Below are 23,532 nucleotides of genomic sequence, written 5' to 3'. Positions count from 1 at the left end.
TAGCAGACAATCAGGTGTTTGTTTCCAATCAGCTGACCAGTAAATGCTACTTGCTGATTGGTTGCTGTTAGTTCCTAGAGTAGTAGCAACTTTAAGACCATTTATTACATTACCCCCATGTGTCACTGTGTAAATCCTACAAAAATCTGCACTCCTTCCATTTAAATCTCAGTAGTCTTCTCTGTAAGGGCTTCGCTGGGTTATTGTCTTGTTCGATGTGCTGGCACATTGTATGCCCTTTGTTTATGTAGTTTTTTTGCAAAACAAAGAAGTAAAACATGGGCGTAATGCAGAAATGGTTCTCTGTATATCATGCCTGGTCAGTGACAGGTGTAAAGTCTGTTTTGCTCTTGAGTTTAAACTGATATGCATCTCTTTTCCCCTTTGAATTAAACTAGTACCCACAAATTTTTGTGGTATTAGAGCTTTTTGAAACCACAATTAAACTCTATTTCTCTAAAATGACAAATGCCATGAAATTATTAAAAGATTTGAATAAAAAAAGTATGAACAAAAATAGCTGTTAAAAAAATTATAAACCAGAAATTTTAAATTTTAAAAAACAAACGAAAAATTCGTACAGTGATCTCCAAAAACTCTGAACTTCCATTGACTTTTATATGACCTCAACAGCTTTTACTTGCCGTACTATTATATTAGTAGATTTTATGTTTTTTACAGTTGATAAAGTATGAAAAAATCTTGGATTAAGTAACTATATGAAAAATTTGTTCGTACGATTTGGAGAAATGAACGTTCTACTAACTTTCAGAAATCTCTCCCCCCCCTCTAGAGTTAAATGACAGGCTTGTCTTGTGGACAGGGTCGGACTGGGGGGTGCGTATGTGTTATTCGGGCATTGGGCCCTTCTTCAGGCCATTCGCAGCAAGAAGATGAACCACAGGGTGCGGATCTGGTCCAGAGGGGCCCGCAAGAGCGGGGGCCCACCAGGTTTTTTCCCAGTGTACCGCCGGCCCAGTCCGACCCTGCTTGTGGACCTATTGTTGTATGGGGGTAATGCTTTTGGAAATAAATGCTTTTGATTAAAATATTCTTTCTCTAGCTTTTGCACCATAAGAGTTAAGCAGTGTGTAGATATTATTTTCTACTTTGTAGCATTTTAATGAATGTGGCCCCAGGATAAGTGTGAATCACCTTGTAAGTAACACTTAAATTATTTCGATAATCCTTTTTTTTGTAGTTGGTGCAATGTATAATTACAGCAAACATTACAATGCTCACAAACTTATAAAAATAGTGATTTGAGCAAAACATGGCATATGCAGTGCAATGACAGTGATAATTGCCACTTATCCCATATTGAACAAATGAATAATTAAATCAATCAAAAAGAATATAATTCATTCTGATACCTTTCTCATTAGTAGGCATATAATTAAATGGCTCTTATGGAATTGTAGTTATTTCCCTATACTTATGTTACTTGTGAGAATTTCTTTTACTAGACAAAAGGTGTTATAAATATGCATGTGAGTGTAATACACCAAACTGGATACCAAGATGTTCTTGGCATATGTTTGTTATGTTTGTGTTGTTCTACTGATTAATAAGGATGAGATCCTTCTGACTGCTATCAGCTGTCAGATTCCACTGTACTGGCTGTCTTGCTACAATCAAGTAATCCCTGTGTGTCTGACTCCCAGTAATGACCTGGGCTTTCTAATCATCAGACTGTCGCCTTATCTCATCTAACTGTCAATAGGATATCACCAGGCACTGAATTTTATGTTTTGGTCTGTGAGCATTCCCCATTCACTTATCTTATTTCTTTTGGTAGATTATTCTTTGAAATATGTGTGGATAATATATATATTTCTCTTCAAAAAAATGAATGGCCTAATTTACCACTACTACTAGTGCTGTGATCACTTATAGGAGCAAACTTGTTTCTATCAGCATGTAATAAAGTAGCACTTATTATGTTCATAATTAAATTTTACAATGAGCTAAAAGATGTCTTGCATAAAAAGAAGCATTAACTCAAGGGATGCAAACATAATTCTGTCTCTTTATAGGTCCCTGGTAAGGCCCCACCTTGAGTATGCAGTGCTTACGTCCATGGGCAGCATATTAAACGAACTAAACCCTAAAAAAAATTGGCTAAAAATATAATTTTTATATACTGAACTTATTGCACCAGCCTAAAGTTTCAGTTTTGCAATAGCAGCAATGATTCAGGATTTCAAACCTGTCACAGGAGGTCACCATCTTGGAAAGTGTCTGCAACACTCACATGCTCCGTAGGCTCTAGGCAGCTGTTGAGAAGCTAAACTTAGGGGTGGTTGCAAATTATCAAGCAGAAAATGAGGTTTGTCTGTAATATAAGATGATGCTACCGGGTAGATTATTAAATTCTGATGCTAATTTCACTGGTTTCTGTGCTGCCATATAGTAATTATCTGTATTAATTACTAATCAACATTATATTACAACATTTGTATTCTATGGGGGTTATTTAATAAAGTCCCAATGCCAAAGACCAAACAATTCGGGGCCGATTTACTAAGGGTCGAATATCGAGGGTTAATTAACCCTCGATATTCGACTAGGAACTAAAATCCTTCGACTTCGAATATCAAAAAAAGTTAGCCAAGCCTATGGGGATCTTCCCCATAGGCTAACATTGATTCGGTAGCTTTTAGATGGCGAACTAGGGAGTTGAAGTTTTTTTTAAAGAGACAGTACTTCGACTATCGAATGGTCGAATAGTCGAACGATTTTTACTTTGAATCCTTCGATAGTCGTAGTCGAAGGTCGAAGTAGCCCATTCGATGGTCGAAGTAGCCCAAAATCCTTCACTCGAAGTTAGTGAATCGGCCCCTTCTTGTTTTTTTACTATAAAATCCAAATTTTTAGTAAAAAGAACAAAAATTCAAATTTTTCAGGATTTATTATACATTGAGGATGGAAAAAGTCAGAATCTGAAAATCCGGTATCTCAGACCTGCCAAGGTTGCATATAAGTCAATGGGAGAAGTCCCGAAGAAAATATCTGAAGATTTCGTGGTTTTCATGTAAAAATCCGAAAAAGTGGAGTTTTCGTGCATAAAATCTTAAAAACAAATACGATCCGAATTTTCACAACCCGTGCAGATTTGGTCGGAGTAGTTTTCAGAAAATAATGGTGTAAATTTGAACTTTGATAAATGGGCCTTCCTGTGTACTGTATTGTGAGTAGGTCTCTAAGCTCCATAAATGACAGAAGCACAGAGCATGTGCAGTGAATCAGCAGAAAAGAAGATGGGGAGCTACTGGGACATCTTTGGAGACACAGATCTTCCCTGCTAAAGGGCTGTGGTTGCCCTGGGCTGGTACAGAAGTCCAAAACATAATGTACAAAATTTCTAGCTACTTCTTTAGTTAGGCTTTAGTTCTACTTTGAATAGCTGGAGAGAGTACAGAAACTGCAACTACACTGAGAGGGATGGAGGATTAAAACTATGAGGGTAGGCTTTCAAGGTTTTCACTGTTGGGGGTTTTTTTTTCTTGCGAGAGGACACAATTACTCTTTACAAGTACATATGAGGGCATTATAGACAAAGGTCATTCCTTTAGACTGGATATACAGAACATGTATTTGAAACAGGGTAGGTGGTTCTTAACAGTGAGGGCAGTGATGTTGTGGAATGCCCTGCTGGATGATGTTGTAATGGAAGTTTCTGTTAATTTAGACATTAAAATCTACGTCATAACAATCATGACAGAATCTCTTTAACAAGAATAATATCAAAAGCTGTTGTAAAACTATGTGTTTACATATCTGTTATGAGTGTATAGATAGGTTGGTATGTGTATACTATATATATATATATATATATATATATATATATATATATATATATATATATATATATATATATATATATATACACACACACACATACATACATACATACACAACTTGGTGTATATTTAAATGTCAGTGTGTGTGTGTATATATATATATATATATATATATATATATATATATATATATATATATATATATATATATATACACACACACAATCCAAACGGTTCAGCACACCACTGGAGCAATTGACCCAGGTGCTACCAATTGCAGCTGCATACAAAATCCAAAAAGGTAAGGTGCACACTGGGATCCTTTGTAGCTTTTTTAAAAAAGATACATTTTATTCAATACATGTTAAAAGGAGGTCAACGTTTCTGTCTGTTCATAAGATCTTGATAAAGGTCTTAGGAACAGACCGAAACGTTGACCTCCTTTTAACATGTATTGAATAAAATGTATCTTTTTTAAAAAAGCTACAAAGGATCCCAGTGTGCACCTTACCCTTTTGGATTTTATATATATATATATATATATATATATATATATATATATATATATATGGCTCACCTTTAAGTTAAATTCTGGTATGTTATAGAATGCCAGTTCTAAGCAACTTTCAAATAGGGGTTACCTCAAAGGTGAACAACCCGTTTAATTTATGTAATGTTTCAGTCAGGGGTATTTATTTGCTTTGCTATTCATTTGGTGGTTAAATATAGTAATATGGAAAAAACTATATCATGGTTAAGTAACCCGTAAAGTGAGGTGAAAATAAACTCATTGAAAGAAAGAAGTATATTTTTAAACATTGAAATATATTTGATAAAAAGTTGCTAAAATTTTCAGGGGCAAGCAAAGTTATATTGCAGCTTTTATGCAAGAATGAAAACATTTTGTTCTCGCTAGCTTAAGTCAAAACATGATTAGGTGCTTATTTCCAATGAATGACACACTTCACATATGCTTTGTTCACCTTTCCTGGTACAAGACCATGATTTCGACCCTGTCCTCACATAGCCCTAATTTAAGAGAATTCAAGGATTTCCTGCCTGGGAGTACTGCTTTCAACAATTCGAGCTCCTATACATGTTCAAGCAAAAAGGTCCTTAATCATACCACCTGAAAGGGAGGTTTGTAATATAGTTAGTTAGCAAAAAAATGTAAAGTATAAAGGCTGGAGTGACTGAATGTCTAACATAACAGAACAAAACACTACTTCCTGCTTTGCAGCTCTCTTTGTTTCCACTAATTGGTTACCAGGCAGTAACCAATCAGTGACTTGAGGGGGGGGGGTCATAACTGTTGCTTTTGAATTTGTGCTGAATGCTGAGGATCAATTGCATACTCACTGAACAGTTATGTCCCACGTTGCCCCCCTTCAAGACATCTGCTTACTCCAGCCTTTATAGATTACATTTTTGTCTAATTAACTATATTAGAGACAATTTTTATTTTACACAGTTTTTCTTTTACACCGAACTGTTCTTTTAAAGATACGCATGAGGAGCACTGTTGTATAGGAACAGTGACATATCTGTTTATATCAAGGCTGATGATATGCATGTAAGTCTGGGTCGGGCCATACCGGCTGGGCGCCCCAGGCAACCCGGCTGGAAGCTTCTTCCATGACAGCTCGAGTCACCAAGCATGTCCCCCTCCCGTCACATAAGCGCTTTCGCGCAAAGAGCAGGCACTTCAGACCAGACTAGGGCATGCAGCAGTTAGATGTATGCGCCAGACGCCCCCCCAAACTTTGCGCCCTAGGCACGTGCCTACTCTGCCTACTCCTAATACCAGCCCTGATGTAAATTGGACACTGCATTGTAAAATGTGGGAATACCTTTGATTTATGTAATCACTTAAAATTAGTCAGGTGGCTTAATTAAATAGTCATGAACACACAAAGGGCTAGTTTAAGGGCAGTGGCTGATGGAGAGATTTGTCGTCCCCGATTAATCTCCCAAAAATGCATAACCACTGGAAATAACTGAAATTGCTGGCGGTAAAACCAACATATTGTGAAGTCACCCAAAGTCGCCCCTAGAGGAAACTTCGGGCTACTTCACTATGTTGGTTTTACCACCAGCGATGTTATTTTCAGTGGAGATTTGTTGCATTTTCAGGAGATTTGTTGCCCGCAGTCGCGCATAAATAAACACAGGCAACAAATTGGTTGGTTACTGCCCTAAAGGGCTGTAACTATAAAGCAGGCATGTCCAAAGTCAGGCCCGGGGGCCAATTGCAGCCCCTTTTCAAGTTTACAACGGCCCTCAGCCTCCATCATGAAATTAATAATAATGTGGCCCCCCTACCACAATGTGAACAGGAATCGTGTAGCCGTAATATTTGGGCACATTAGTGAAATGATCTGCCACTTGGTCTATACTGCTGCCTGTGTGCTGAAGGTGTTAGCAAAAGACACGTACTGACACATAGTGACGTGCCGCTCTGACATACTTCTTTAGGGCTGAAGGTGTCAGTACAGTAAACTAAAGAAGTAAGTTAGAGTGACGCGTCACTACGTTCCAGTAGGTGTCTATTGCTAACACCTTCAGCACACAGGCAGCAGTATAGACCAAGTGGCAGATCATTTCAATAATATGCCCAAATATTACAGCTACGTGATTCCTTGTTTAAATGACTTAAATGATGTTAATGGTTCAAAGAATGTCAGGCTGAATGGTCGGCCCCCACACATTTTCACTTCACCAAATCTGGCCCTCATTGCAAAAAGTTTGGACCAGGGGCGTGACTACAGAGGAAGCAGACCCTGCGGCTGCAGGGGGGCCCAGGAGGTATAGGGGCCCCATGAGGCCCTAATTAATGAGCAATTTCAATATATATTGGTTAAAAAGGGCAACATGTGGTTATGTTGGGGGCCATAAAATGAATTTGCTGTGGGGCCCAGTAACATCTAGTTACGCCACTGGTTTGGACACCCCTGCTATAAAGGAAGCAAGTCTGGTAAGTCATATTTTTATGGGGCCGCTAACATTTTGCTGTGGACCCAGTAACTTCTAGTTATTTCACTGACTAGTTTTCTTTTTCATGCTATATCAAACTGGGCTCTGGTTCCCACTTCCCCAGATGACTTGGCACATCAAGTATGTTGACCCTGTCTGCTATTGAACTGCAGCTCCCAACATGCTATGACAGACAAAGACAAGCTTTGACATCCTTTTTAGAGCTACTTGTCGGATTGTAGGCATCGGCAGATTCCGCAGCATAATAATGGACAGGCACTGTTAAATCACCAGCTTCACTGATATTTTTTGTTGTAATATATAAAATAGGTGAGCCAGATGGTGTGGCTGGGAAACAGCTGGGAAAAGTGTGTAAAACAGAGCCCCTGAGGATAACAGGGTATTACGCAGCATGCTGTAATCTAAAATATTATGTATATTGTGCTGATGGCTGGATCCTGTATAGATTTTCTAGCATTTTCCAGGTACCTTGAGGCAGCATACACTGGCCTTATACTACTGCTTAATACAATGTTTATACAAAAAAGAGACTGAAACATATAGGTTTCATTCATACAAAACACAAAGACCTGAAGCATAATGTTACATTCTAGTGGTTTCACTGCACATTTTCCATAACATTCATCTCTTAAAGCTACTGTAGTGCTGTGGAAGACAGAGGTAGCAAAATCTCTTTCTTATAAAATATAGTGACACCCAGTGTTACTTCAAGCAGGTCTGTGCCTGTGTTTAATTTACAGCAGGGTTTCCACAAAACAAGGCACTTTGTGAGATTAGGACCAAACAAGTTACTGTAACAGCTGGCAGCATGCAATGTTTAACTTTACTTGCATATAGCAGTTTATGTGTGAACACATCTACACAAAAGAGTGGAGTTTTTGAAATCGTTTTCACTGTGTGATGAACTTGGATGTTTTTTTTTTACTATGTATCTTCTGCTAGTTTAGATTAATTATACTCTCCCACAGTTTGGGTTATCCTTACCTGATTTTTGAACTAGTAGTCAAGAAATTTGGAGCTTGTGATCCAGTTTGCAGATAGCCAGATCCACTGAACTTAACTTGGACAGGAGTGAAATAAAGACTGGAACCATATTCAGACACAAGATACTTCTCCCACACAACTGAAACACAACTTGGACTTATATAGATTATTCAGTATTTTCTTGCTGTACATAAATAATATAAAGTAATATAAAAGTTTAGGCTCTGTGATCTGGAATGATTAGGACCTGGGTTTTTCCAAAGCAGGAGCCTTTTTGTGATGTGAAGCATTAATCAGGAGTGATTCAGACCTGGGGTTTCCAGATAAGGAATCTTTCTATGATGTAAAGCATAATTTAGCAATTAATACATTTACTTTGCCACCAACAAATATATGCTTGCTTAGATAGGATCAATTACTATGTAATGTATATTATTACACATTTTATAGCTTTTACTATAAAGGGTTCTTTATAATAAATCTCACACCTTTCATAATAATAATCCAAGACTTGCCCTTGTTCCACTGCGGTGATATTAACTAACCCTGCATTATGCCTATTGAAACAGACTTCAGTGAAACCCATTGGGGGCAAATTTACTAAGTGCCGAAAATTCACCATTGACGGCTTCGCAGGTAGCGCAACACTTCGCCAGACGAAAATTCGCCCAGACAACGCTAATTCGCTAACATGCGAAGTTGCGTCCAGGGCGCCAAACGCTGGCAAAGTTGCGTTAGCATTTATTCGGCAAGCAGAGGGAAGTTGCACTAGCGTTGGCTAATTTGCATAAGGCGGGAAGTTAAAGTTGAATGCACATATATATGTTGCAGCAAACACATTACATTACACAAGGGAAGCTTAATAAAAGAAAATAGAGTTGTTATATTGCCCTACACATGAGCTCAGTGTATAGTTTATGTTCCATATGTTAGGAAATGTAGGGGGAAAGCCAGTTACCCCCAAAAATTTGTACGCTCTTTTGCAGCCTATCACCCTGAAAAAAGGAAAAGACGCCAGCGTTTTTTGGGACTTAGAAAAATTTTCAACTAAAGTCCTATTTACTCTATTGCACTTCACCTGGTCTGAGGTGGCGAAGGCAAGTCTGGCGCAAGAAGTAAAAGTTCAGTAAAATCCGCATCTTAGTGAATTTGCGTAGTTATCTCCTTTCGCCAGAGCTCAAATTTGCCTGCCGATTGAGTGCGAATTTTCGCCAACGTTAGTCACGTCGCCCTTTAGTAAATTTGCCTCATTGTCTCAACATGCTTGATATCCTTTCTCTTACTAGTAGGGCTCTCTGATCCTATTTTTTTTTTTCATTTCAGTTAGGGATGCACCGAATCCAGGATTCGGTTCGGGATTCGGCCTTTTTCAGCAGGGTTCGGATTCGGCTGAATCCTTGTGTCTGGCCGAACAGGATCCTAATTTGCATATGCAAATTGTGGGGAGGGCAGGATTTAACGTGACTTTTGTTACAAAACAAGGAAGTAAACCAATTTTTTCCCACTTTTCCCTTTCCCAATTCGGATTCGGGTTGGTATTCGGCTGAATCTTCCAAGATGGATTTGGGGATTCGGTCGAATCCAAAATAGCGGAATCCCCGAATCCATCTTGGAAGATTCGGCCGAATACCGAATCCGAATCATAATTTGCATATGCAAATTAGGGTCGGGAAAGGGAAAAGTGGAAAAAATTGGTTTACTTCCTTGTTTTGTAACAAAAGTCACGTGAAATCCCGCCCTCCCCACAATTTGCCTATGCAAATTAGAATTCGAATTCGGTTTGGCCAGGCACAAGGATTCGGCCGAATCCGAACGCTGCTGAAAAAGGCAGAATCTTGGCCGAATCCCGAACCGAATCTTGGATTCGGTGCATCCCTAATTTTTAGTAGCTTTAAAGGGGTGGTTCATATTTAAGGTAACGTTTATTATGTTATATAATGGCCAATTCTAAGCAACTTTTCAATTGGTTTTCATTATTTATTTTTTATAGTTATTTGCCTTTTTCTTCTGACTCTTTGCAGCTTTTCATATTAAAAGTTATCTCAAAGGTGAACAACCCCTTTAAGACATTTTGGAAACAGCACATACAAGAAAACCACCAGTGCCAAAGCATTCCAGATAATAGATTTCATAAATGTATGCAGTTATTTATTGTTCTAACATTTTACATTTGGGCAGGAATTTTTTTAAAAGCCTTTCATTTTGATTTGGTAAAGGCAGAACAATTTACCTACAATTTATAACAATTTGCAATGCCTTGTGAAATATAGTTTTTTTTTGTGCCCCTCATTTTGAAGACATTATAAGCTGCCCTTATGGCGAGCCTGCTTTGTAAGATGACTGGTTAATTAGGCCAGATGCCCTATATTGGTATTCTGTGACAAGCAACCTGATGTCGGGAAATTAGCATGCTTCATCTGTACCATACTCAAATTATTTTTGATGAGTTTGTCAGTTAACCATATGACAACATAATTTGACAAGTGGATTTTTTTTTAGTATGTGTCACTTGATACTGCATTTGCATTGATATATCACTTAGACACTCTCAAATTTAGAAAACTGGCATCAAGAGACACTTGCAAAAAAAAAAAAAAGAAGATAAACATGCTTTATTTTTGTAAATGGTGTTTCCATAAATATTATTTTGCCAAGAGGAGAGACAACGTTCTGTAAGATTGTTTAGGCTACTAGAAAGTTTGGCCGTGGAGTTGCTTTGTACGTTCGATAATTCTTTGTTGTTTCTAAGGGGCAAATTTACTTACCTCAGAAGTTGTGCAAGCTTCGCCGCACTTCGCCAGGGCGTCGCTAATTCACTAAAATCCAAAGTTGCGCTCAGGGAGGCGAAAGGTAGCGAAGTTGCACTAGCGTTAATTCGTCAAGCGTTAATTCGTCAAGCAAAGTGAAGTTACACTAGCGATGCCTAATTTGAATATGGCGGCAAGTTAAAGTACAATGGACGTATATGTAGCTGCAAATACATTACACTACACAAGCCTGGGAAAGCTTCATTAAATAAAATAGAGTTGTTATTTTGCCCTATACATGTGCCCACTGTATAGTTTAGGTGCCAAATGTTAGGAAATGTAAGGGGGTACCCCCCAAAAAAATTTACAATCATGTTGAGCCTATCACCCTTAAAAAACTAAGACGCCAGCGTTTTTTGGGACTTAGAAAAAATTTCAACTTTTTTTGAAGCAAGCCCTATCTACTCTATTGCACTTCGCCTAGTCTGAGGTGGCAAAGGCAAGTCTGGCGCAAGAGGTAACGTTCAGTAAAATCCGCAATTAGTGAATAAGCGTAGTTACGTCCCTTCTCCATGGCGCAACTTCGACTGGCGTAAGGGAGCGAAGTAGCGCTAGAGTAGGTCCACTTCGCTAGCAAATTTACGCCAGCACCCGTTAGTAAATCAGCAAAGTAACGAAATGTCATCACACTGGCGAATTTGCGCTAGCGTTAGCCACTTCACACTTTAGTGAATTTGCCCCTAAAGGTTTAAGGGCTAGTTTACAAACAAAATTACTGTTGTGCTGTGTTTATTGTCCACAATTCACCCTCCCCCTTGTTGCGTCCAGTACTGTCAGGTGCAATGCTGCATCTCCAGTGAGGTGTGCAAAGAAATACACCTGGATATCAGTTGGGTGGGCCAATTGACAGGCACCATACTTAGACTGAAGTTGCTGACTCAGTCTACAATGACTGGGCCATTATCCTCCAGTCTTTGTATATTTATCATAAATGGGGTTGTTCACCTTTGAGTTAACTCTTTGTATGTTGTAGAAGGTTGTATTCGGAGACAATTTGCAATTGATTTTCAATTTCTTTGCCTGAATGTTTTATTTTATTTTTTTAATTTGGTTCTTGTCATCTAATAGTCTTTTGTTTTTTTTCAACAAGACTTTTGTGAAGAACAGGTTAGGCCATTTTTATGCAGAGATACAGAAAGTTCACAAACTTTAAAGACTTGGTGTATTTGGTACTTTTTTTATTTGAACATGTCTAAATCTAATCTGTAATTGCAATAAATGTCACATTCAACCTCTGATTATGCTAAAGCCAACTAAAAGATATCCATAGTCAACGCCCTGTAAAAATGAGGCGCTGCTTATCTTACAGTCTGAAAGACTGCAACCATGGCAGGGGGGGGTTTCTTTATATACAGAGGGTCCTCGATGTTGTACTGATTTGTGCTGATTGAGCTTGTCAGAACGTGAAGTAGAATGTGACTTTACTTACATTTTCAGATTTAGCCCTGACTTTCAGAATTTATTATGCTACAAACCTGCAACAATTTCAAATATTCCAGCTAAAACCTGTCGAAAACATGTAGAAGTCAATGCCAATTCTCCACAACAACCGGAAGATCTTTCTTTGATTTGTAGTTTTAGATGTTTTTGTAGATCTTTGACACTGGCTTTTGTGCGACAATATGTAAAAGTCGCAGTTTACGTAGCTATTCCCGGTCATGTTTTTTCAGTTCGGTTCTTTTAATAAATTTTATGACATTCGTGGTTTAAGAGAAAGTGAGTTTAGTCATGGTTTCAAAAACCTCTAAAACCACTAAAATTGATCTTTAATTAATATGCCTCCACATGTGAACTACTTCATTTAAACAGTTGTTTTTTTTTTGCAATTAAACAGCATAAGAAGATTTTATTCTGTTGTTACTGATGTTTGAAATTAAACGAATGTTACTATTATTAATAATATGTATTTATAAAGCACCTACAAATTCCATTGGCTCTACCTTAATATTCCATCAAAAAAATGTTACTTCCACTTTAAACAGAAGAAGGCTAATTTCTCTGTTCATGCATTACAGACTGTGGAACTGTTAGATTGCACTTTTCTCAACTGCACATTATAATAATTGCTTGCACAAACTATTTCTTAAGTGATGTGTTTTTCCCTTATAAGGGAGAGCTTTAAGATCAATTAATTTACATTAGCTCTTAGATTGCCTTAACAATCAATAAGGGTCAAGCTAGATTTTTCTCTGTTCAACCCTCTCTCTTTTTTGCTTCAATCTGCAATTAGCCGCATTGCGTAAAACATCAGATTTTATGTACTGAAAAGGCATGAATGGGATTCGCTGTACAGAAATTAAATGACAGCATCTAGGTATGTGATGTTTATTGGGCAAACCTGTTTTTACACATAACCACACATTTTCTTAAAGGAATTGTGAGGATTACTCTCGGGGACGCCCACCTCGTCGGTCTTGCTCCTCTGATGCGCCGGTTCCTAAGGGCGCGTGTCGGCACGCCTCCTCTCAATATATAGTCACAGGTGCACAAAATTCAAAATGTTTAAAAGGTGCATTTGGGCTTGTGATCATTGCCCGTTATAGGATCTTGTTCCTGGTGCTTCTGTGCTGTTTTGCTGTCTGTTAATCTGATTCCCTGTTGTGACCCCTGCCTGCTTCTGACGATCCTGACCTCTGTATCCTGACCCTTGCCTGGTAACTGACTTTGCTTATACCGAATCCCTTCTGATTCATCTCCTGGTTTGACCCTTGCCTGCCTGGCTCCGTTTAAACTCTGCCTGCCCTGACCCGGGCCTGATCTGATTACGCTTTCTGTCTACGCCTTGTACCGTGACCTTCTGCCCAAAAGACTTTGCATTACCGTCGTGCCCCTTAGCTCGATCAGAACCCTTCGCTTTGCACCTCTCTTAATAAGACCTGGCGGCATCCGATTAGCTGAGGGCTCCTCCTGAGGTGAAAGGCGGCTGTTAAAGGCGGAAGCAAGAGCTGAGAACAGGGTGCTTAGCATCGGTTCTGAATTTAGGGTGCTGACAGGAATAGTAACACCAAAAAATTAAAGTGTTTTAAAGTAATGAAAATAGCATTTACTGTTGCTTATTTATATAAACAATAGTAGTGTTTCAGAAGCAAATACACCAGTTTTACCAGTGCAGGGCAACACTGCATTATATTTGTATTACTTTAAAACACTTTCGTTTTTTGATGTTACTGTTCCTTTAAGTAAATGGATTATATGAGGTTGATTAAATAGTAAATCCACATGCCAACAGCTTGGGAGGGTCATTTTTTCTGTCAGTATCTAATAAAAGGTTGAAAAGTTTGTTATAGTTCAAGTCATGAATAATCAAGTCCACTGCTCAAATATATATACATATATCCAACGCTACACCGGGGGATCACTTTATCAATCTCAAGTCCATGGTAACCAATCCTGATATGTAATTAATAATTTTTTGTATTTTAATTCAATGTGTTTAGTGGGTTAACACGTTAATTATATGGGTGGACCATATGGGGTTTGAATAACATGTGTACCAACGGGGAAGTGCAGTGACACGAAATGCATCAGATCTCATGGCGTTGTATTTTCAGTGTATCAAGATGTTTGAATAAAGAAAATTATTTTAGTTACAATCTGAGAACGAGCAATTTTTCTGAAGTGGACTCCAGAGTGCGCCGCCATAACGATTGATGTGTACATGAATAATCAAGTCACCTATCAGTTACTAAGCCTGTTTAGACTTTGCATATTTTACTACATTCCTCCAAAAAGGATGTTTGTATAATTGGTTTGCTAAGATGGGAGTGGAAAACTTGACTGGTCTGTGCAGTACAGTATCCTCAATCTAACTGAACAGCTATGGAATGAGTTGGAGTAAACCAGGCCTGATTGTCTAGCATAACCTCACTCATTTTCTTTAAAATCTGCTCATCCGCTCCCCCGCCCAGAAAATGCTGCAGAATATAGAATCGTTGTTCTGTGGAACTTAGGTACTTTTATCCACAGAATGTAGATTCTACGTTCTGTGGCTCTTAAAGTGTTAAAGGAGAATTCAACTTGTAATAAAAAAAGCCTCCCCACTACCCTGGGTAGACCCCTCTCCCTCCTACCCCCAGCCTACCTGCCCCCCCCCGTCAAATGCCCCTAATTTTTTACTCACCCCTCCGTGCAGATTCTGGCCTCGGAGTTCATGGACGCCATCATCTTTCTTTGGTGTTTTTCGGAAATTTTGGCGCATGCGCAGTTTGAGTGCATTTCTGGTCCCGAACCACTGCGCATGCGACGAAAGTTTCCGAAATTATTTTTTGAATGCGCAGTTGTTCGGAAACGGAAATTCACTCCCACTGCGCATGCACCAAAAATGCAGTGAAGACACGAAGATTACCAGAGAAGAAGAAGGTGGCTGCCATGAACTCCAAGGCCAGAATCTGCACAGAGGGATGAGTAAAAAATTAGAGGCATTTGCCAGGGGGCAGGTAGGCTTGGGGGAGGAGGGAGGGTTTTCTTTATAACAGGTTGAATTCTCCTTTAAACTGTTTTATTTCTCTGTTGACTTGTAAAATAAAGCAACTTCCAAAACTTCACTTGCGGCACACATTGTTATTTTTTTTCCAAAAACCTTAAATTGTTTCCAAAATTTCTTTTTAAAAGCACTAACTTTAAATCCAGCACTTTAGAAAAATTAGCATTCAAGGAAAATAAAATGCAAATACACAGGATAAGAGCATCAAGTCAATAATAGCTGAAAAGAGATTCCGCTCTAAATACCCTGAAAGTGTTTACAACTTGCAATAAATCATCGCTGTGACTAATATGACTGCCTAAACTTCTCAGCAGAACAGTGTACTGAAACTCTAATAAATCCCAAGTTATGTAAACTAAAGTGATATATGGTTCTCATTATAAAGTCTCCTGCTAAAATCTGCCTACGTGCAGTAAACTGGGGAATTCGTGATGCATATGTACTTATCAGAAAAACACATTTTTACTCGGTGGCAGTAGGTTCTTTTAGAAAGTATCTTGCTAGATAGGTGTGTGTTTGTATTGAAAGCCGGTGTGTAGAGTGAAGAGCTCGCTTCAGCTGTGTTGTTTACTTGCTCAGCCAAGGCTTGTTTTGCTTTATATCTATGCTCTACATTCCAGTTTTTCAGCAGCTCTTATAAAAATGTCCCTGTCAGTCAGTGTGTTGAAAAGAAAAATAGAAAAATTTGTATTAATGTACCCCGAATGCAAAGCATTCAGAAAGATAAGGGGTTTGTCTTCTAGTTTCTCTGTAGTGATGTTTCACAGAAGGGGAAGAAAGTTGCTGCTTTTGTTGAAGGCCTTGGCCTAAGGCATATTGTTTCATTTATTGTCTGATAATGTTCCAAGTGCATTGTTCATCCTTTTTCATTCTCGGTCTCGGACTTTTTGTTTTTAGTTTATTTTTTCTTAACTTGACGAAAAGGCAAGTTTGAAAGATCTTTCAGATCTTAGATGCATTACCCTATTTGCCCCTTCTCCAAATTTAAGGCAGAGATTTAATAATGTTTATTGTACTTGATTGACCCTTACAGAAGAATGAACTTTATAGCTCATATAAAAAGCTGATGTGAATTTATGCTCATCTGGAAGGCCGTCTCCCATAGACTCCATTTTATCCAAATAATCCAGATTTTTAAAAATGATTCCCCGTTTCTCTGTAATAATGAAACAGTAGCATATACTTGATCCCGACTAAGCTGCATGATTCCATATTGGTGGCAAAACCTGTTAGGTTTATTTAATGTATAAATGATTTTTATTAGACTTAAAGGGGTTGTTCACCTTCCAAACACTTTTTCAGTTGCGTTGTTTTCAGACTGTTCTCCAGAAATAAAGACTTTTTTCAGTTGCATTCCATTTTTTATTTTTTACCGTTTTTCAAAAATCTAAGTTTAAAGTTGAATGTTCCTGTCTCTGGTGTTTGAGTCTGGCAGCTCATTAATTCAGGTGCAGACTCTAAACTGTTACAATTTTTCAACATTTAGTTGATACATTTCTCAGCAGTATCTATGAAATATTAGCAGCTATTGTATTTATGCTAACCACCACCTTTAGGATAAGGACACACTGGAAGATTTGTCCCCTCGCGTTTTTAAAAAGCGTTTGCGGCGACAATTTGATCTTTTGTCTCAACATGCAACCAAATGAAAGATGCCAGCTACTATGTACACAGTGCGATTTGGAATTGTCTGTAGCTCCAAAACACACTGAGACTCTTTTTCGAGCGATTTGTCAGAAATAGCATGTACATAGAAAAGTACTGAAATCTCCTAGACGCGCACACACATACAGATAAGTAGCCGCAATAGTATTCAAATTCTTACGCGAGTGTAATGACGCATACACGTAAGGATGCCAATATAGGTCGAGGCGGGAACACCATTTTTTCAAACGCTTGAGGGAAGACGCTGAGACAACACGCAGAGAAAACACTCGGATGCTGGGTATATGAAGCACCACCTATAAAGGCAGGTACGTGATGTTACGCTGCGCCGTGTCGCCTGCGCCGATTATATACATATTCTATTTATACTAGTGTTTTTGCTATAGTTATTGCTGCATGAAGATTTCAGTTGATGTAGATTCATTCAAATATTCAAAGGGACACCTGGATATTAAATAGACTTATTGTCATATTATTATTACTAACTGGGCAATTGGCAGAGTCCCCCCCTCCTCCTATCAAAGACTATGCGGTTCAACTGCCATGGTATAGCTCCATCTGGGGACATAAAGTAATTAGCAAATTGATCTCTCACTCTTATCCCCCATGTAGGACCTCTAACAGGTGCCCAATCAATGTCTGGCATATCATCAGTCAGGGTGTTTTGGTAATTATAGCCATCCCAGAAGTCAAACAAAGTTGTGTAAGACACAACAGGCTTATTATAATGTCTACAAAATCTGGTTCCAGTTTTATAACAGTATGGAATGCACACCATTTGTTTGACAGAATACCAAAAGCACACTCCACCACTCCATCCATATTGTTTGCTCTTGATAATCTGTAGTTGAAAACCTGTTTATGAATGGCCCTTTGTGACCCTGGGTATGGCCTCATTATATTTTCAGTAAGGCCAAAGCCCAATCACCCACAAAAACATAAGACATACAAGGTGCAGCAGTCCCAGGCTATGGTTTCGGAGGAGGTAGTCGAAGTGCCCCTTCTGAGAGTCGGCGTCCCAATGATGAATTCCTGAAAGCACTAGCATCGCCGGTGCTTCCATAGGCTCCAACATCAATTAGAGAAAAGCAATAATTTGCATCGACAACAGCCAGAAGAATGATGGAAAAGTATTTTTTATAATTAAAGTATTTTGATCCATCATAATTCGGATGTGTTTTCCATCCAAGGCACCCAAACAATTAGGAAAATAGCGCATCCATGCATTTTCATCTGGGACTGGCATAACAAGTCTTTGCAGCTCAGACCACATAAACATGTTTCTCTAACAATTTTTCCAATAGTGGTTCGACCAATAAGGAATTGAAAATATAAAGAGGAAAACGACTGTCCAGTTGCTAAAAATCTAAAAGAAAAACAAAAGGTGTACTTAAAATATTAGTATGTATTATTGCTAAATGACCATATTATATACCTATGCATATATATCTAATTTTATACACCTATATATTTATATACACATTTAAATGTCCATATACCAGTCACATGCATATACCTACATATATATACCCATATGCCCCTACCAGTATACATAAATACATCAGAGATAAAGAGCCAGCATAATTCTAAAATGCCCAGATACATATATACATATATATATATCTATATATCTATATATCTATCTATATATCTATATATATATATATATATATATATATATATATATATATATATATATATATATATATACTTTTAATGCCCACATACCAGACACGTGCCCATACCAGTATACATACATCTATGTTCCAGAAAATAAAGGGCCTCTTTTATTCTAAAATGCCCACATTCATAAAAATAACACACACAAACCTTGGTGTTAGGCACAGTCGTTCCTCGGATCCCGCATCAATGTGTGGGCACGACACAGACCTGGCTTTAAAATGGTCAGCAGCTCATCAAAGCTTGATGTAGACATTCAAAAAAACTTTTGGAATTTTTCGGGATAACTGCGGGCGACAAATCTTCCAGTGTGTTCTTACCCTACATGAAACTCAGGGATTCTGCTCAGCAGGGACAAATATAAGAAATGTATCAAATTAATGTATCAATTTAGAGCAGGGATCCCCAACCTTTTCTACCTGTGAGCAACATTCAGATGTAAAAGAAGTTGGGGACCAACACAAGCATGAAAAATGGAGGTGCCAAATAATTGTTGTGACCATTTAGTAGCCTCCATGAAGACTGGCAGTCTACAGGGGCCTCTGTTTGGCAGCACACCTAGTTTTTATGCAACCAAAAGTTGCCTCTAAGCCTTAAAATCAAAAATAAGCACCTGCTTTGAGGCTGTGGGGAGCAACATCCAAGGGGTCGGAGGGCAGCATGTTGCTCACGAGCTACTGGTTGGGGGCAACTGGTTTAGAGGGTCGGCGACCCCCGCTCCCAGACCTGCTTTAGAAAGGTGAAAAATTAGATTTACACTTCAATATTAGAGGAACGGTCACACATAGAAAATAGAAAGTAACTGGAAAAAGTCTTTATTTCTGGTGAACTGTATGAAACCAACTGAAATGAAGAAGTGTTGGAAGGTGAACAATCCCTTTAAAGGAAACTATACCCCAAAATGAATACTTAAGCAACAGATAGTTTATATCATATTAAGTGGCATATTAAAGAATCTTAACAAACTGGAATATATTTATATTTAAGTAAATATTGCCCTTTTACATCTCTTGCCGTGATCCCCCATTTTTTGATGGTCTCTTTGCTGCCTCAGAAATCACCTGACCAGAAATACTGCATCTGTAACTGTAGCAGGAAGAAGTGTTGAAGCAAAAGACACAACTCTGTTAATTGGTTCATGTGACCTAAGCAGTATAGTTTGTTTGGTTTGTGTGCACAGTGAATCGTACGATCCCAGGGGGCGGCCCTTATTTTTTAAAATGGCAATTTTCTATTTATGATTACCCAATGGCACATGCTACTAGAAATGTATATTATTATGAAAATGGTTTGTTTACGTAAAGCAGGGTTTTACATATGAGCTGTTTTATTCAATTTCAATAATCATGTATTAAAAGTGTTTTTTTAAGTAGGGTTTTAGGAGTATCTATATATTCCCATCTAAAACACTGATCCCACCTAGTTTTGTATTTAGCTATGGCCAAACAGGTAGAGTTTTAACCCCACATAATACATTTAGAAAAAGTTTGAAAGGAAAACCTCATACAGATGGTAAGGCTTTTTACTTGAGTAAAACAGTAAATTGTCCATGAGTAATGTATTTTTTTAGCATAAAAAACATACATGCAATAGTTATGATGTTACAATAGAGAAAAATTTGGAATACTACTGAAACAATAACAAAACTGTCAGGAGCGAGATTACTAAAATAAATAGCACAGGCAATGTCATATGTTTTGCGTTTTTCATGTTGTGAATTACTGCTGTACTTTAAAATTAGAATGCACAAGAACTAATTTCCTTCAAGCAGTGATTTTCTTATAACAAGGAAAAAAGTACTTCTCACTTGAAGTAGATACAATTATTTCCACTCATTTAAAGGGACTTTTGCGTTGTTTTATTCCCTATTATACAATTAGAAGATGCACTAAAAGCTATCAATAGGAAAAAACACTTAAGCAAAAATCCCTGAAAAAGAGCATTTCTGCAAATAAGCTTGTATTATAGTAATTCACAGATGACCTACATTTGAAACAAATATCTCCTACTGGATGAACCAACGCCACCTCAAACTCATCCTAGCTAAAACAGAGTTCATGGGCTTACCACTCAACCTTAACCATTCTCCTCCTTTTACAATTACTAGTGATGGCATGTGCATTAACCCGGTTATTTGTGCCTGGGGGTTGTCTTTGACCAGTCCCATCTCCTTCTCAAATCATATTGACAATGCCTTTTTTCTTTGCAATATTGCAAATATTGCCAATATTCACCCCTTTGTTTAACAAGTGACTGCTAAAACACTAATCCATGCTATAAATATGTATTTATGTAGATGTCTAGCTATATATTTGTACACTCGAGTAAAGTCAGCCATCAGGCCTTGGCTCATGACTAAAAATGTTTGGCAGTATTTTGTAGTAGTGTTTAAATGTTACATACTAGCAGAAATATTAGATCATGGCTATCCCTGTCTGAAGAAGAAAATTATTCCTCTATTTATTGAATTAATTTACCACCTCACCCTTCCCCAAAATCCACATACAGATCCAAACTTTCATGCCTGGTATATCGCAGAAATTATTTCAAATCTTTTAAACAAGTCTGGAAACTATTTAAGAGATATCCACCATCTGGTGAATAAAATAAAGACGGAATGTTTTCCCATACTAATTCTTGTTTGGTGTTGCTCATGAGAATAAGAAGATCACCTTTTTTAGGACTTTCCACAAAAAAAGAAGTTGAGTTCAGAGGTGAGTCGAGGCCAATTTAAGCAGCAGATGAGATTTAATATAGATTAATCCTATGCATTTGGATATATAAATTGGTTTGCAAAATATAATCTTAAAGAAGGAGGTTTCCCTAATTTATTGGGGTATGTGCTGATATGTTTGGCACCCCCAATTAATTAAATTGCTAAATGTATCCCCTGTGCTGGCCCTCCTCTTCAAAAAATAAAATTCCACCAGCCTAGGGAACGTTTATAGCAGTGCCAAACTACCATCTTACCTGTACCAGTACTACCTAGATTTCAGTCTCACATATACTTGCACAGACTTGCACATCTATAGCATACAAACTATTTTCTGCTTTTTTCTGAAAAAAAGGATGATACAATTCTATGCCAGATTTTATGGATTTAGTATACAGCTATTTATTGTTGGATGTATTTCACTTTCAGGAGCTGATCTAAAAGAAAGAGCAAAAATGCACCCAAGTGAGGTTGGACCTTTTGTAACAAAAGCTCGAGCTCTTATGAATGAATTTGGTAAGTTGTCACTCATCCTGCATTAAAATGTGGTTACAGTAATTTATATATATATTAGAAAAATTTTCTAAGTCCCAAAGTGTACTCCATTGCACTTCGTCTGGTCTGAGCTGGCGAAGGCAAGTCTGGCGAAAGAGGTAACGTTCAGTAAAATCCGCATCTTTTTGTGAACTTGTGGAGTTACAGTACGTCCATTCGCCAGACCGAAAATTCGTCTGGCGTTAGAGTGCGAAGCAACGTTTATGTCTATCTCCTTCGCTATCGAAGTGGCGCTGGGCCCGTTAGTAAATCGGCAAAGTAATAAAATTACGTCACGCTGGCAAATCATCGCAAGTGCTAGTCCCTTCGCCCTTTAGTAAATGTGCCCCTTTGACTTACAGTAATTCGTCAGGTTTTAGGTAGCAAGTAGTCGAATTTGAATTCTTAAAGGGCCAAAGTATGATAAATTTCGAAAATCTAATTCAATTTTTTTTTTAAAAAAAACTAGACCTGTATAGCTTCATCCACCTGATGATAAAAATATTTTTGTATTTTATATTTTTATTTCTGTTTCAGTTTGCAGTGTATTTAAATATACTATATACAAATACTTTATACAGGTATAGGATCTGTAATAAGAATTTATTGGGACCTGGGGGATATGGAATATTTTCATAATTTGCATTACCATACCTTAAATCTGCTAAAAATAATTTAAACATTAAATAAACCCGATAGGATTGTGTTTTCGCCTATATGGATTCATGCTGCTTAGTAATCATCACGTACTAGGTAATTTTTATTATTACAGAGAAAAAGGAAATCGTCTTCTAAAAATGAGAATTATTTGCTTAAAATAATCTGTAGCTTTCTGATGATAGGAAAATTAAATGACACGTATTTCATGATGTGTTTGTCATGTGGTCCTGAACTTCCATTCATGTTTGCTTCACCAACAAAAGAAAGTAACTAACACTAAAGAAACTCAATTTATTGTTAAGGTGAAAATAGAATTTATCCATGTGTACTTCTAACATTAATAAGATAATGTATAAATTCAATTGAAATTCAAATTCAAATTTAATTTGTCACATACACAACATACAAAGTACGACATGTAGTGAAATGCTTGTTGCTGTGCAAAGCAAAGTAAAGTCCGACCATAAAATAAGAATTACAGTAGAAAGAAAAAGGAAAGAGTTACATAGTAGATAAAAAAAAAATTCTGACGTGTATTAGTGACGTATATTATTGTTAATATTAATGTGTTATTAAAGTGCATGTGCATTGATGTGAAATATATAAGAGAATCATTCACATTTCTTTACCTGACATAGAATAATTTTATATTGTTTGCAGCTCCAAAATATTACTGTTATTCTTTTGCAAAGTAAATGATCACTTATGGCCTCCTATTTGCTACATAGTGTTTCCTTGGAGTACTGGTATGGGACCTGTTATCCAGGATGCTCGAGACCTGTGGTTTTCCAGCTAACGAATATTTCCATAATTTGAATCTTCATATCTTAAGTCTACTAGAAAATCATGTAAACGTTAAATAAACCCAATAAGCTGGTTTTGATTCCAATAAGGATTATCTTAGTTGAGATCAAGTACAAGATACTGTTCTATTATTACGAGAAAAATACATCCGCTTTTTAAAATTTGGATTTTGGATAAAATGTAGTCTATGGGAGACATCCATTCCGTAACTCAGAGCTTTCTGGATAAATGGTTTCCGGATAACGGATTATCAAGTTATTACTTGTTTTAGTTAGCAGTGTTAGAATGCCACATCTCATTTTTGTTCAGCATGTGGGGTTTTTATAGCCATTCAGTTTGTCTCAGGAAAGTCATGAATTTCTAAACACAAAAGTCTCCATTTTTTCAGTTTTGATAGTGGATTTT

General features: G+C 37.5%; 1 protein-coding gene across 2 annotated transcripts in view; it reads left to right on the top strand.

Annotated features, from left to right (window-relative positions):
- LOC495229 (methylglutaconyl-CoA hydratase, mitochondrial) overlaps window positions 1–23,532 on the top strand; it is a 133,187-nt gene that overhangs the window by 13,860 nt on the left and 95,795 nt on the right. For both annotated transcript variants that reach the window (XM_041564753.1, XM_018259303.2), the window contains exon 4: window positions 21,559–21,645. In XM_041564753.1, the coding sequence (XP_041420687.1) occupies window positions 21,559–21,645 (87 nt within the window). The remainder of the gene's footprint in view (window positions 1–21,558; window positions 21,646–23,532) is intronic.

The sequence above is a fragment of the Xenopus laevis genome, chromosome 1L (assembly GCF_017654675.1).
Source record: "Xenopus laevis strain J_2021 chromosome 1L, Xenopus_laevis_v10.1, whole genome shotgun sequence".
NCBI lineage: Eukaryota > Metazoa > Chordata > Amphibia > Anura > Pipidae > Xenopus > Xenopus laevis.
The sequence above is the reverse complement of the archived record's forward strand: the minus strand, read 5'-3'. Positions and strand labels throughout refer to the sequence as shown.